The 16,674-nt window shown below is 46.0% G+C and overlaps 2 protein-coding genes across 4 annotated transcripts in view; both read right to left on the minus strand.

Annotated features, from left to right (window-relative positions):
* Nucleotides 1-5,348, minus strand: part of LOC135391166 (transcriptional regulator protein Pur-beta-like) — a 90,234-nt gene extending 84,886 nt beyond the window's left edge. Inside the window, exon 1 of one of the 3 annotated variants that reach the window (XM_064621293.1) lies at nt 5,040-5,348. In XM_064621293.1, coding sequence (XP_064477363.1) covers nt 5,040-5,082 — 43 coding nt within the window. In that variant the 5' untranslated portion in view covers nt 5,083-5,348. Of the gene's footprint in view, nt 1-4,329; nt 4,347-5,039 lie in introns of those variants that run through there. The other 2 variants (XM_064621294.1, XM_064621295.1) reach the window with 2 other exon arrangements.
* A 617-nt stretch (nt 5,349-5,965) lies between these two features.
* LOC135391167 (large ribosomal subunit protein eL32-like) lies at nt 5,966-11,890 on the minus strand. The gene is made up of 4 exons (XM_064621296.1): nt 11,797-11,890; nt 11,250-11,348; nt 10,643-10,795; nt 5,966-6,144 (listed from the first exon to the last, which is right to left on the minus strand). Exons 2-4 carry the CDS (start codon nt 11,340-11,342, stop codon nt 5,986-5,988), a joined length of 405 nt encoding a protein of 134 aa, XP_064477366.1. The 5' UTR covers nt 11,343-11,348; nt 11,797-11,890; the 3' UTR covers nt 5,966-5,985.
* Between the last annotated feature and the right edge of the window lie 4,784 nt (nt 11,891-16,674).

The raw sequence follows: 16,674 nt of genomic DNA on the forward strand, positions 1-16,674 counted from the left end.
GACTTCAGCATCGCTGGAAAGTAACTATTCTGAGGCTGGAACACGTAAACTGAACATGGTGACATTCCTCGATATTGAGGGACGACAAACGGACGGACGGACGGACATGAAGCTAACAAGACTAATCTCATATGTGACTGACAAACTGAGAAACACGACACATGCCTCAAGATGCCTCGAAACATGGAAGAGCGAGACATCAAAAAATACCCCGACAGAGGCTGGAAGCGAACCCGCACCTCTTGATTACTGTTTTTTTTTTTTTTTTTCGACGGCTGCAATGTTTCCACCTGACAGGAGCCGAAGCCGAAATTTTCTTCTGCCTTTGGCATGTGTGTCGTTGATTCGCTTTGCTCCTACCCAATTGAGTCCCGATATGTCCATTCCAAAGTCCAGAATGACAGTTCTTTGCCCGTTCTTGCCTCAGAAACTTGAGTCACCCTTGCCGGTATTATATAGGAAGGTGGCTCTCGTGCTTAGACTCTTTCCTGGCACATAGTCTGTTCGCCATCGGCCATCGCGGACGCGTGCGGCTTCGTTGACCTCTGACTGACATCGCTTGATCCGTTTATAAGTCGAGGTAAAAAACCCCCGGTTATTCCAAGATCGTTCCCTCAAAACGCATTCTTCCGAAATCCAGGGTTCATACAACGAAAGGAGAAATACGGGAGACATGCTTCAGTTCCACGAAATGGCGTCCATAAAACGAAATACATCCTTGACGACTGTACTTCCGTTTTGGCTGTAAAAAATTCTAAAATTTGGCCAAGAATATTCCATAACTGAAGCTCCAGCACACGAGGCATTTAAACTAAGGCCTAGTGGACATACTTACTAAACTATGCACGTACAAAACTAAGATTCAGAGGATTTGCATAACACTTAGCTATCTTGCGAGAGAAGATAGCAAAGGCTGCCGGAACCCCGATAAACGGGCATAACACGAATGGAACACGGACGAATCACGTGACGCGGGCTGTCACATAGAGGACGAATCGTGTGCGTGTGTGTGTGGGGGGGGGGGGGGGCACGTCTTGAGGTGTTCCATGCATCGTCCAAGCTCAGTGTGGTTCTGATGTGTAAGGGGAGCAGTGATTTATCCAGACCCCCCCCCCCCGCAAATCTAGAGGAGACACCCTAAAAATTTTGTGAAATTGTGCAATACTTTGTCAAAAGCATATTAATACACCCCCTTACAGAGCCGACCCCCCCCCCCCCCCCACGACGAAATTCTGAGTAAGCCACTGAAGGGGAGTAATTGCAGCTTGTAGTCCCGTAGATTGCAACTGCTCCGCATTTTTGTCCCCTGACCCCGAAATTTACTCCCCAGGACTGCAAATAGTCACTGAACTTCGCAAATGCTCCCCTGAATGCAACAGACTACGTCAATATGTTCTCTTTGTGAATTTGATGGAATTAGCTAAGTTGGCACTTTTCCACCCACACAGGGGAATAAATAGTTCGCGGTTCTTTCTTGCGAAATTGATCGCAATGCATGTTGCAAGATTTTATATCATTGGACGTATCACGGTTGACAGTTTAATTCAAAGTATTTTCATTCATGCACACGAATTATGTTCCTGGGGACTGTTAGAACTAAGAGCGTGAAACGCAGTCCTCATGACAGTCCTCTGTGACATTTATTGAGTCCCGTGTATTTCCTCCTCGAAAGGGACTAATTTTTTTGGGAGAACATTTAGCCTCCCCCCCCCCAAAAAAAAAAGGACTAAAATTTCTCCCCCTCCACGTTAGAGTGCACCGTGTAACGAAGGAGCCTCTTACGGCCAAATTCGTAGCCAAGTCAAGCCATACCAAATTCGATGCCCCAAAATCGCTCCGCCCGTCGTCGTTGTAAATGCGGTTATGTGACAATAAACGTGTCCCAGCAATTTTACCGCCGTAGTGATACTAGTTCGCCTTTTTAATTATTATCATCATCGGCACGCAGTCCTTGGAATGAAAGCCGGGCTCGGCCTGAAAGTTAGGGTTGCCGCCCTTTCCCAGGGGAGGGCGGTGCTTACAATGTCCTGTCCGTGTTAAGGTAACACGTTAAAGTAACCGTGTTAAAGTAATTCCATGACTTTTCCAAGTGTTTTCCCTGATTATTTCCCGCGAATTCCCTGACCAAAACAAAGGGAACTCGGCGCCAGCTCCTATACGTTTAGATATAGATCCCTGATAAAACAGATAATTTATTCAATTCAAGCAAACAATACAGGTACATGTTTCTCAAATTTCGTTCCTGCATGCAGTAGGGGCACCTCGTACGGTGCCTCGTTTGTGACCATCGCCTTTTATTTTTAAATGTCATTTATTAGTAAAGGCTGCCATACTTTTCTGCCTCTGAGCTTGTCGTATTGGAGAACTACTATATTCGCGGCAACGTCGTTGCAGCGTGACCGCTAAACCCCACTGATCGGCACTCGCGATTCGCTGGGTATCGTCATGGCAGTTATCTGCGATTTTCTCTAGATTCAGCTGCATTTTTTTGGTAACTTCCCTCACAATACCCTAACTTTACCGGTCGCATCACAACTCCGTGACAATTCCCGATTTTCCAGGTTGGTGGACACCCTGTACGAATTTTGAGAGCAAAATTTGTCACCGACAGAGAGACAACTGCCTGCTCACTTGGCCTAACACGATAGCGTGTACGACGTTGAATTTATTATAATTATTATTATTATCGACTTTGCTGCCCCCAAGAGGCGACGGTTTGCTTTCACGAATTCGTAAAATACTTGGCAGGTCATGGTGAAATTTGAATTTGCGTTTTCGTGCGGTTTTCTGAGTTCACTTTACGTATTTCTTTAGGTTTGACGACGATGTCGACGAGCGCTATCATCACGTCCCCCTCTGCCTTCCCTGTTTTCCAAGATTTCGCGTTCGAACACACAACTAGAATTTCCGGACACCTCGCAGCCCTATACTGAAAGTACTTATGTTTCTCAAATAGCTCATTTTAATTTCACTCTATTTTCTTTCGAGTTTAGAATCGTGTTTTGTGGAAAACCGATCAAACTCATTTTATTACCACCTAGCTTAGAGGCAGTTAGATAGTGCTGACAAAGCTTTCTTACCACTTGTGAACATGTAGAAAACACCACGAAAGTGGAGCACGCACTTCAGTTCGTCTTGGAGTGTTTGTGCGAGATAGAACAGAATTAGTGCTTGGAAACGGGTTCACGAACAGTAAGCAACAAAAAAGATTCACTGTACGCTTTCCAAAACCATATTTATAAAAGCGTTGATACTTTTTATGTACGCATAGGCTACACAACCAGAAGTTCTCAGATAAACTAATATGTGCCCTGCGCTATTTATTCATGCTCTTCTGTGGGTTTATAATTTTGGAGTGTGTTTTCTGTCTGTCTGTGACAGCCTTGTTAGTCGATAATGCCGTCCACTACCTTGTGATGCAAACAAACATCATACAAGACCAAATTCAGTTCCCCGCCCAAAAAAAACAAAAAAACGTACATTTTGGGTTTGAATGACCCAAGCAAACAACACTGCATATTCAGACAACGTGTATGGGCACGTGTGACAATAACACAACAACTAGGGTCACTGAAAAAGCTACTTGAGACAACAACAACGGCAGCAACGGCTAGCTGTGCGCAAGATCCCAAGCAGACGACACACTTGCTAGGGGCGCCACCTACGACTAGCAGACGAAAACATGGCGTCACTGACAATATTTTTCTAAGCACAAAAGTAACAAAAGTTACAAGCCTGCGTCGATTCATAAAAATGATTCAAATATTTAAATAATTATAGGGTCTGTCAGCTGGTACATTCAGGCACAACGTGAAGTGAAACTCCAAAGAACCAGTAAAGCCGTCTGGGCTTTTGCTCCGGCTCAAGGGCACAAGTTTTCGTTTAGAAAGTAGGTCACCGCGTCTAGATAACACGCTTCCTGAAATTCTGCCTTGTTGCTACCCCTTTCCGTACACACAATGCCGGCACGCCGATAAGTCGCGTAAGGGCTAAATCTAACGGGAAATATGTGATTTCAGTAAGAACTACTACTGCATCTTTCCAAATATGATTTGGTATTAGATCACTACGAAGAAACGTTTCGGGAAAGTAAAAAGGAAGAGTACCCATTTCAGTTGCGGGTCCTGATACCTTCAGCAACAAGAACGAAATGCTCGCTATCACAACATCGCACTTAAAATCATCTGACACTCTGCCGTCTTTTAACACCGAAAACAAACACAAAAGTGGCTCGTAGACTTGCAACACAGGAGCGGTACACACTGAAGCAGCTGGGACGTTACACGGACGACAACTATAAATGTAAATAAATATCGAGAAGACGCTCACCTGTTTCGAGCACAAAGTGCATTATGGGTGCACTTGTGAGGGAGACGACGAACGTTTCTTCTTTTCACACGACAATGTCAGCGAACACGCTGTTCACACGAATTGCGATACGACACGGGACAACACGCAGTCACACAAAAGAGTTTGTCGCATTTCTCACACTTTGCACCACACAGCTGATCGCGCTGCGCCAGCCTTTCGTATACCACTTGTATGGTTCTCTCAAATTCAAGATCATTGCGTGGCTTTCAATCACACGATTAAAGGTGTTGACAAGCTGACATTGTATTCATCTCAATGCCCTATTAAAAGCAGCATATCGGAACTAATCAGGAGTGAGAAACAACCTAGTATCACTTGCAAACTTGAGCCATACATAGCAGACGATCGCTCAGTTAGGCCTAACATTTTAGCGTAAATAACAGCTTTGGCGCAGCACCTGTGCTGCTATACTACACCACAGCACCGAAACACATATCTTAAATAATCACTCGTGCCCCCAGACCGCTCCTGAGACTTTTTGGAGGGCCCGACACTGAGCACAATGCGGAAGAAGTCATTCAGAGAGCTGAAAAAGCACGGCCATTTTTTGCGGCGAGCAACTGAGACGCGAACGGCACGAAGGACGCTCTTGTCGCACATACACGCCAAGGGGCCGATCCCTCAGACGTAGAACACCCTCTAAAACAGGCTTTACAAGTCGTACATACTTTGACTTTGGTGCTGCTCATCCCCGCTGTCTGGATCCGACATTGTTGCCGTCCTCAACAACTGGCCCCAGCCTCGTTGTGGGTCTTATGAATAATTAATCTGGCTCCACCAATCACGGGCCAAGGTAACGGTGTTCTCTCGCAGTGTCGTCTGTCGTCTGCTAGTCGGAATACACGAAAAAAGACACGCGCACTTGTGATCAGTAAACGTTTGCGAGTGTCCAGCTCAGAAAAAAAGAATGCTGGCATACGCACAGCACCCAAGCGGTGAAAGGATAGAGAGGGAAGAGGGACAGACTCGTTTCTCAGTCTGGCGAAGGACCCCGGCGAGGCTTAGGGAGCAAAAATAAAATAAATCAGCTGCTCACTAGCGAGCACGGCTGTTGGGCTGAACCGCGGAGTGCTACGGCCACCGTATCATGCCAGACGGACCCTCCTTCTCTTATTCTCCTGCAGCTGATGGGGCAGTCTCTTCCGCGCCAGTTCGAAATGCGAGACTCGCGGGAGCCGAGTAGATCGCTCCACTCCGCTCATGTACACACATTGACGGTATTTTAAAAAAGAACAGCTGCGAGTAGATCGCAAAAACCTACGTGACGATCAACTGCGCCTTTCATCGTCGTTCGCATAGCATAGTGATATGAAAGCTAAAGAAAGTCCCAGCCCTCCTTGGCAAACCTATTCTTGAAGGTCGAGCCCCGCCTGCATTTCTACAACCCAGCATTTCCCAAGCACCCCCACCCCACCCCAGAGACGTAAATCCTGGGAAAATCTTTGCCACAGTACACTCCAGTTACATCTGTACCCACCCTCCTTACTTTGAGAGTGTGCAGTATATGCATGCAATGACTAGGTCCAATGTACAAAGACAAATACAACATCAGCTACACCTTGGAACTAAATTGCAAAAGGCAGACACATTTCAGTTTGGAAATACAACATAGGTTTATTCGTTCTCTTCCGAGCGGAGACGAGCATTTGCGTTGGTCACTCTGATTGACAATTGTTGCGCCCTCTCCACCAGCTGCTTTCGCTTCTTCGAGGAGACGCCATGTGCAATCTCGGCGCAGAACCGCCTGTTCATCATCATCAACATCTCCATCTCCTGCAAAAAGTCAAACGTGCGACACTTGTAAGCGCACAACACATTGCAAGAACATACCCAAGTTGTCCAGCGAGTTACAACACTAACAAAATTATGCAAAACTGAAATGTATCATGGAAGCGTTGTCAAACTGATGCAAAGGAACAACAGTGTTTTTTGCAAGATGACTGAAACCATTCATGTCTCGAGCTTCTGTAGCGCCAGGGAGGCATTTGGCCAAACTGGTAACTCTAGGCTCGGACGAGACCCACACGAGCTAAACAAATATACTACAGAAAATTACAAGAAGAATGCACAACTGTTTAAGGTTAGTGGCACTTCGTATCCTTTAACACTCCAGAGATGATTTGACAGGCTGGTTGAAAGAGATAACGACTTCAGTCCCTCCAGAATGTTTGAGACTCCATTGTACCTCTTCAGACAAATGTACACAGTGATGTTAGCATCCGTATATCCACACAAGTGACATCTCTATGGAATATTCTATGAAAACTTCACAAGGCAGAGGAGCCACATTCTGGCTCCCGGCCCACACTAGCAGACGACACCATCGACTCTGTTCTCTGCTATGAAATATTCTGTCGCCAAGCTCCAAGATATTTCCCCGGTTTGAACACAAAAAGACTACGTCAAGCTCTCACGGCAGCAGAAAGCTGTGATGTTTTGCACATCCAATGCCGGAGTACTCTGGGGAATGTCGCTTGTGTAAATACAGGAACGATGTTGTAAACGACCACAATTTCACTAGCTCAAATGGCTGTTGTTATCAATGAATTAGCCATGTAACAGATCCCCTCCACCCTTACCCGCCCACCCAGAACATGTTACCAACAGAATGGAGTTCAATCAATCCAAACTATGACAAATTCATCCAAAACATGCCAACAGTGTAGCACTCGGAAATTGCCACCTGAAGCCCAGAAGCTAGTGGTTTTAGCCGCTTGGAACACTCTAGGGGCATAGTGGCCGCTCGCGTTCCGATTCCTTCGTCTGCTAATCCATGTTGACTTCCGATGTGCGGGTCCCTCGTGATGCAGACAGGAACCGGAACAATAATTTTTTGGTTCGTTTCAGCTCCGCAGCGGCGCAAAATATCAGTTCGAACAGGTTTAAACCAGCTCAGGAAAGTGAATTTTTAGCAGATTGCCATGGATTAAAAGCAAGCAATCCTTACGATTCTCAAACAACACAAATACTTCTGTTGTTGTTGCCGACACAGCAGTGGTTCACAGCAACACTTGTGCTACTGATCTACATTTCAGGTGCAACGTTACGGGAGCATACTGTACTCTCTATGTTCACTTATCGTATACACCCTGTTACATCCTGCTCAGGGACTGGCCGTTATTTTCACAGCCCAAAATGAAAACTTGGGGTTTTCTGGACGACAAAAATCACGTCCAAGCAAGCCTACAACTGCCAAAAGGACTACCTCAAAGCTAACACCAGTGAATGAATGCTGCGAGTAGAAAACATGAAATACTGTGCACACCTGGGTTGCAGTTCTGTTTTGTTCAGTTTCGAATCTGTTTTGCAACGCGGCTCAATCCGCTGTGCAAATCGTAGTTTTGACCTGTCACAACGCACATTACGTCTGAACCATTTCACGAACCAGTAACCGCCTCAACTTATTTCCGTTCAGTTCCAGTTCAACATGAGGAAAAATAATTTTAGCTCGGTCTAGGCGCTAGGAATGCGCCTCGAGAACATGCACGATTGCCATGTTACGACAAAGAGAACGCAACTGCTCAGAATATGCCAAAGAAAGCTGCCAGGAAATGACAACGCAAACTCGCCGTAAGTATGCAAGGTGTCCCTTGACCTAGTGTTATGGGTGCCTCTCAAGAATGTGCCATCGGCAAGAATGCAGAGACATTCGGTCGATGTGCTATACGTCTGGCACATGGAAAAGCCCAACAAAAGAGAACACAAAAGTTGAGAGTACCATATTGAATCCATGTGTATCCCAGTACAAGCAATCGACTGCTATATGCGAGTCTGTTGGAGGGCTAGCAACTCGTAACAGTTGTTTTGCTGCACCTTTCTCCCGTTCTACAATCACACTCGTTACATGGTCCACGTTGCTCCACGACGATGGCAACATGCTGCTTGGCTGGATAGTGTCGTATACCACATCGATCATGGAAAAGTTATTTCGTGGAAATCTCTCCCGTTTTACCTGCTACAAAACATCCAGTGCAAGAGCCTGAGGGGATCAAAGAGGTCAGCATCCACTGCACAGCTCAAGCGATCCTGGTTTTTCAGACTGTGCTATCCCATCAAAACTGGAGGCACCCTGGGATATTTGATTGTTTTGCCCAACTGCACCACTATACACGAAGGCCGAGCTCAAACGCACGCTCTCAACTACTGTGCTCCAAGCACCTTCTAAGAAACTGCTTCTAAATACCGGTAAGCAGTTAAACTTTGCCCCCTACATCAAGTGGGGAACACAGTGGTAAATGCGCTAGGCACGGACGACAATGTGTAGACAATTCTCGACTACCACAGCATGATTGCCACATCAGCATCACTAACAGCATCAGCAGTTTCATTTATGCAACTTGCATGAGTTCAGCAAACGTATACAACCAGAATGTCCTATGGGTCAAGGGGATCACAAAGAATTGGAAAGTTCTCTACCAATATTCCCTTCTATCGTGCATGGCATTGTGCTATAGAAATTGCCATGTGACTGCCTGCCACCGGTAAGAATAGATGTCCGAAGCCCCTCATTCCCAACTATTCTCCTCGTCACCTGCCCAATGCCCCCTTCCTCTGTCCTTGACCACTAGTTACACCATCCATCCCCACAGAGGCTCTGGCTTGGAACATAATTACAGTGAACTTTCGTTAAGTCAAACACTGCTCAAGTAGAAAGTTAGGCTTAAGTCAAACACCCCATGATGTCCCATGTACCTATCCCGAACAGTTATTTCATCCCAAGGAACACTCTTCATACTTATAACCCAAAATTTCTGCAAAACAGTCAAAAACGCAAATGCAGCCACCATACTGAATGAAGGGAACAAGTGGATCGACTCGTTGCCGACACAATCCCATCCAAAGCCTGAGCCAAGACAGATGGATGTGAAGCAGCGAAATCGGGAATACGTGTTTTCTGTGTGTGCTGCCGCTGCTGTTGTTTTGGGCGGCATGTCGCTTTCTACGTTAAAGCAACATAGGCTGCAGACCCTCACAGTTGCAAAACAGTGTGAAGCGATAAAAACCGTTGAAGCAGGTGGGAAATCAAAAGTCTACACTGTAAGGCAATCAATCATCTTACTGGCCAGTGCGACATTTTTTAAGGCAATTTTCAACAAAACATGAGGCAGGTTCGATAAGTAAAAAGTCCCCTTAAGTCAAACCAAGATACCCGGATAGTGGGTGTTTTGAGTTCACTATAGTTGTATGTGGGCGGGGAGGTACATACATCGTTAACTGCTCCGCGTGAGCTCTTCTGAGGAACGTGTTGTCGTTATTTCCGGGCGACGCAGACGTGATGGATCTTGTTACGAATGTAACATGGGCCTGTGTCTGGGTTCGCGAGCTTCTCTTTTCGTACATGTATTCAAACGAGTACTGCATCTTCGACACAGTGTAGTTCACTGGGTTTCTGTGCATGCTGACTTTCTGTTCCTGACACGTTTGTGAGCAGCACTCTGGCTTGTTCCCTAATGCTACTATACTGCTGCTTCTTCCCTACATTTTTTTAAATATAAAGTTTACTTTTCACACTGGCATGAGTGGGTGAAGCACCCATATGCAAATTGCTGTTTTGGTTCATGCACAGACCTTCAACTTGGGTTACCAAGCAGACGACCACCGTGTAAAAGCCAACAAACTTTTGTGGTTCACTGTCAAGGAGCTGAGGACGGAGCTCAAAGACAGTACTACCTCATGATTACTACAGATGCCACAATTTGTCAATTCAATTTGCAAGGGTTGCCCCCTTTGTGCAGCAGGGCACTATAGGTCCAACAAAATTGCTGTGTAAGTGGAAAAAGACGTGACTGGATCGGAATGATGACGTTTATTTGTGGTCCGCAAAGCAAGTAAGCCTCACGGTTTTATGGAGCCAAGACCCCATCTTATTGACTACACAACCAACAAACTGGTGCAGAAGATGCCCGATATGTTTTCAAATTGTGCTGATAATATTCACAGTTCACAATTGGGTTGGGTTCAACATTGCAAATGAAGTTGATGGAGTTGCTGCAGCTGAAGAAACGAACGCAAGTACATATAACAGATGATTGTCTGCACTGATATATTTAGATGCTTGCTTGTAATTATTTTGGAATATTAATCCAAATACAATTTCAGGCATCACATGACCGTGTGCTGCCAGCGCATCGAACGTACATTCAGAGCGAATCCCCTTCGCTAAAATTCAGTTTTATTCTAACAAGTCTTAACAAAAAATCGTGAAACAGGATACCAAACCATGCTTGTGCCATCAATAGCAAAAGGCGGTGAAAGCAACAGTGTAACTTACCCTCATGTTATGTACAAGAACTTTACGGAACCCACTGGGCAGCATGTGTTTTGTCTTTTTGTTGCTACCATAACCAATACTTGGCATCAAGTACTGGCCCTTGAAGCGCCGACGTACCCGGTTGTCAATACCTTTTGGCTTCCGCCAGTTTGGCTGCATAGAAGATACACAACAAATATTACAAAATACCAGATCACATAATATTCCAACAGAGAGGAAAATGTATTTAACAGACTGTGTACAAGCAATGTAGGCTGAAATTGAGGTGATCGAACAGTGCATAGTGCAGCTGCCGACGCATAAAAGGCCACTTCTCTACGAGCTCCATTGAGCACCCAATGGTATAATGACCGGAGGGGGACTCTAGCTCGTTGCTTTCCGTATCAGTGTGTAACAACATTTATGAACATACTGAAAATGTGTTCATATAAATTTAAAGATGACAAACGTCTAATTTGAACGCCACACATGCATGCTATTAGTTTTCGTGCGCAACTTCTGATTGAGACTAAAATATGCACATCCTTTGGCTACGCAAAGCATGCGCCAGAAGGTAACGTCATAACTCAAAAGCTTGTTTAATCGTTTAGAAAGTGTCGCAACTTACCCTAAGCTTCACATATCGGTCACTTTGATGGCGGATGAACTTCTTCACCCGCTTCTTGACGATCTTCGGCTTAATTAAAGGCCGGAGAGACATGGCTTACTGAAATGAAAACTTCGTCAGTGGAACTTGTCCCAGTTAGCAAGATTAATGAAGAGCGTGACGGCAAACACTGTTGGCATGGTAGAGGTGATCGGACAGGGCAAACTGCAGCTGCCGACGCATAAACTGCCGTTAATTTCCGAGCTTGTCAAAGCACCCAAAAGTACAAGCTGCCTAATGGGCGACTCTAGCTCGATAACACAAGCGCAGTTAACTACAATAAGCAACTGAATCACCTTTGTCCAAAACGCTGTAGCTATACTGAAACAAAACCTCTCGTGGAAGATCGGGGATCATGTCGGCAAATATGGTGTAACAATATGAAGAATATTTCTATGTACAAGAACCAAATGAACTATTTTAACTCCCCATCTCATTTTCAGGTGATAAATGTTAGGATATTCGAGGATTTTTAACGATTAAGAAGTATATGTTCATCAACACTCACCGTCATAAGCCGCGAAAACGGAAAAGGAAAAAGGCCTGCGCAGCTTGCGCATGCGTAGCAGACAACGCCGGATATTTTGTGCTGCCCCCTGGGTGAAATTAATAGGATCGAAATTGAGCATTGCAAACCTTGCAAACGAAACGTAATGAAAAACAGCGTCAAGAGCTACAGTGAAAACAGGGAGAAACCGGAATTTCATCGCGAGTACATGGGAGACAGGACAGGTGTACTTCTCTTCCAAGCACGAATTCGATCAAGTGGATCCTACCTGCAACCTGTGCGGGGAGGCAGTAGAAACGTAGAAACCCCTCGTCATGTTCAATGTTCAAAGAGAAGGACCTATTCTAAGAACGTTGTTCGTGTCTTACTTCGTCATGGCCACACTGATTTGGAGCAATCAAACCGAAACCGAAACAACGTCGACACCACAACAGATGCAACATAATGTAAAACCCCGAGACTAGGGAATACGAAAGGACAGACACAAACACGAAGTCTCAAACACACTGCTGTGTTTGAGACTTCGTGCTTGTGTCTGTCCTTTCGTGTTCCCTAGTCTCGGGGTTTTACATTATGCATCATCTTCACCAGCTCGCTTGCTTCCTAGCCATTTTTTCATTACCACAACAGCTTAGGCGAGCCCAGCGCCGCCTGGTCAAATGGAAACAGCTAAAAAGTGGAAAGGAAACTGAACATACTATCCTGCTTACGTGCTTATCGTTTTTTTTCTTTTTTCTTTTCACCATACCTAGAGGAAAGACACAACGAGAACGAAATATGTAGCATGCCATGGTGTCAAGTTATACATATAAATTCTTACGAGCGTTGGAGCACTGAACGCTTCTCAGGAAATACCCACGACATCCGGGGGAAATCACAGGTACGAAAATGACAAAAACGTATCACATTAACAACCTTGCTGTTTTACCACCTTGTTGTTGTTTTGCTTCTTCTTCTTCTTCTTCCTCCTCCTCTTTAGTTGTGAAGCGGCACTGTATTCGCGTGGGGCGCTCGGTGACGGTTTCACGCTTTCGGTTTCGGTATTGTGATGATATCGTCCGTGTTTCTCGCCACTATGTCGGTCGAAGGTGCATCGATTTTCAGTTAGTCGCAGTCCGGCAAAATGTGTTTGAGGTCTTCAGGGGCGTTACCACAGACTGTGGAATCGCCCAAAATTTTCGTTCCTTTCATTCCTTTTCGTTCCTGTTCTCGCCTCGAAAAGTAGAGCACTTCCTCTGTCTCCTTTGTACTCTGAGCAAGTCTCGGTTTGCGGGCACTGTAGTTCCTATTTATTTTTTATTTTATTTTTTACTATGCTTTTTCTGCAGCCATTTCATTCATTTCTTCCGTGATGATTTTTGTCCACTGCTTTTCGCTGTCGTGTGTTTTGTTCCACTGCTGTACTTTCTATCATAACAGTGACGTTACTTACGCATTCAGTTTTTTGCCCACAGAATCGGATGCGGTGAAATACCCTCTTTGCGATCGATGTGTCCTGTAGATGAATCAGGCGTCCTAAGTAACGCGTTTTTGCTCTTGCATCTCCCATCGAAAAGGAAGACCATCCAATTTCGTCCTGTATTTTGCCGCGTTTGCTGTTGCGAAATTTCCTCCAGGTACCCATTTTCCAAGTTCACTTTGATGGCGATCGAGACATTTTATTGTTGCAGCGAAAGAACAATAGCGTCATTTGCGTATGTGTGGGCCGGGACCGCTGTTGTCTTCCAAAGGAGTCTTCTGTAAGGATTATACGAGTGCCGTCCCAATTGAAATTGGCCGACGGCCGACTCTCGGCAGAAAGTCGGGCACCAGTTGGCAGCCAACTAAGTCGGCCAGCCAGTCATGTTCTAACGTCTGGTCAACGTTAACTGCCAACTACGTCGGCGAGGACCTGGCCAATGACGTTGGGCCAACAGCCCGTGCCGACGGGACGCCACCGTAGCTTGCCGTCAGTCGGTTACCGAACTCATCTTCACGTAGTACCAAGGTAAGTGGCCAATGATGTCTCTTTATGACAAATTCAATCAGTTCTCGGGAATATGTACATACGGATCCGTACCTTGGCCAACGATTTGCCAAGCATTGGCCAGCCTACGTTGCGCCAAGCTTGCGCCAAGATACAGACCAAAGCATTCCTGCGGCGTCCTTCATTTTCAGACTCAATTGTCTCGCGGCGTAAGGTAACGATATACCATTAGTTGTTTGTTGCTCGTATTTCCCACAACGTTTCCTGAGGAAAAACAGATACTATACCTTACTTGTCTCGCGAGCTTCCGCAAATTCGAGAGACCTGTTCGCGCGTGTATAAAAATGAATTGGGTGAGGCGTGTCTAAGTTTAATTTGGCGAGTACACAAACGACACTGAAATGATGAATTGCTTGTCGTATTCACTCGCCATGAAGGTAATGCTTCTGTTTCTTACTGCTTTATAGTTTTGAGAAATTCCCTTGGTCCATCGAAAGTCAAACGTATGTAGGGCTATACCACTCTACGTTTCCCTCTCCCCCAGGCGAGATTGATCAAAGCTTTGGCAAGTGCTTGGCCAACGAGCTCGTTTCTTGATACGGATCTGTACCCTGGCCGACGGCTTTCCAATCCTCGCTCTGCCTGTCACTATGCAACGCTGCGCCAACGTTGGATGGCCGAACGAGTCGTTGGCCAACTGTCATCCGACCTTTTGCCAACCGTCGGCCATCGCCCATTGCTTGCTTGGGATGCATCGTCTGGCCAACATCGGGTGGTCATTGCGAAGACATTCAACGAGAAGAAAGCCCAGCCGCTCTTTTTTCGGTAATAGCAATACACATCACGAAATTTAACCGTATCCTGTTCTCAACCCAAGTGGAAAGTGCTGACTGCCAACCATCGGCCAATGGTCGGGTTTTGGTCGGTATGCGACTTAGTCGGCCACTGCACCTTGGACCAACGTCGGTATGATGTCGCTCACAGTTGTTGGCGAACGACGTTGTGCAGCGATTTGCGGGCAGGCTATTGAGAGTTTTGCATAATAGGAGGGCCAATGGCGGCCCTGCACTGCAAACAAACCCGAAAACAATGCAGCTGCTACCCGAAAAAAAAAAAAAAAAGGCAAGGCACTTTGACGGTTGGCAAAAAGTCGGATGACTCTTTCGGCAAGCCAACGTTTGCACAGTCTTGCATAGTGATAGGCAGAGCGAGGTTTTGCAAGCCATGCGGGCAGATCTATACCAAGAACGAGCTCGTTGGCCAAGCATTCGCCAAGCATGGCTAGGTTGGCCAGCCAAACTCTTGCCATACTTGGTCCAATCTTGGTATGTATCCTTGGAGAGAGGGAAACCCGGAATGGTGTAGAACTGCATAAGTTCGACTTTCGATTGGCCAAGTGATTGTTTCAAACCAAAAGCGGTAAGAAACTGAGACATTATCTTCATGGTGAGCTATTATTAGGACTCTCGAATTTGTGGAAGGCTCGCGAGAAAACCTAGGTATTGTATCTTAGATGGGTAGAAATCCAGCGAACCGGTAGAATGTAGGAAGGGAGTTGCCTCAGGACAGAAGCCGCCGATATTTCGAACAGAGACTGTTCTTCTTCTGTTTCTTCCAGAAGAACAGTCTCTGTTCGAAATATCGGCGGCTTCAGTCCTGAGGCAACTCCCTTCCTAGGTATTGTATCTGTTCTTCCTCAGGAAAGAACGCTTGTCCCATCCTAGAGTTGGCAATACGAGAAATGCAATTGCTTTTCTCTGTGAGCTGTTTGATTCTAGTTGTCTCGGGCATATTGCGAGCTTTTATGATCCCCCCCCCCCTCTCTCTCTCTCTCTCTTTTGTACTTTGAGACGCAGTGTCCATTGTGGGAAATTTATGTGCTTTAAAACGGCGTGTTCACTGTCCATTGTGGGAAATACGAGCAACAAATAAAGAGTGATAAATCGTTACCCTATGCCGTGAGACAATTGAGTATGAATAACGTCCATCCAACGTATGGCATACTGTGAGGCATGACTATGACTGTGGACCATGACGATGAGGACTGACTGTGGGGTCCATAGTCGGCCCATCAATAAAAATAGATTGCTGGATAGGGTGAAGCCAGGGAGACCGCGAGCTGCAACAAATCTCGGCTTTATGCTGGCACTACCTTGGGCCTATGTGGTTTGTTAGGTAGGCCAATGTACGTTGGCCCGACCTCCAGCAGATTAATTCGGACCGCGTTAGGCCAATGTCAATTTCCGACCTTGGCCTCGTCTCTTTTACGTAGGTCGGGCCGACAACTTTTAGTCTGACACCATACATTGGGCCGACTTTGTGCCGACATTGTTCTTCCCCTTGCGCGGCTCGGAGCGCCTCCGAGCGAATAAACATAAACGCCCTGCGTCGCATCGCGCCCGTCACACTTTCCCTTCCAGATTCTCTCCAGCCATTCTAATCACCTGCCTCAAATTCCATTGTGTAGTCACTTTGATAGATGTGGTTCTTACGTCATACACGAATTGTACTGCACTCCCGAGTACCGAGAAAAAAGAATCTACGCGTCATACTCGGCGAGATACAAATCGTCAAAGGGGGTGTTCTTCGTTTATTAAAGAGGTTGGGACACTTTCATGCATGTGGTTCATCACATCATGGACGCATTGTGTACTGCACGCAAGAATACAAAGGAAAAAAGAATTACCCTTCTACTGTTGTACTTAGCGAGATATAAGCCCTCGAACACACTCCCGAACAAAGCGCAGACGTCACAGAGCTCAGAGTTGCGCCCATTCTGATTGTAAGCACGTGACTTCTCGTGCGCTGCCTCACTGGCGGCGGCGAGGGCTGTGATGTCAGAGACGCATGAGCTTCGGTATTCGCCATGCCCATTTTCTCCGCTTCTATTACCGTCTTCGCTGTGAAACTTT

The sequence above is a fragment of the Ornithodoros turicata genome, chromosome 4, assembly GCF_037126465.1.
Source record: "Ornithodoros turicata isolate Travis chromosome 4, ASM3712646v1, whole genome shotgun sequence".
Lineage (NCBI taxonomy): Eukaryota > Metazoa > Arthropoda > Arachnida > Ixodida > Argasidae > Ornithodoros > Ornithodoros turicata.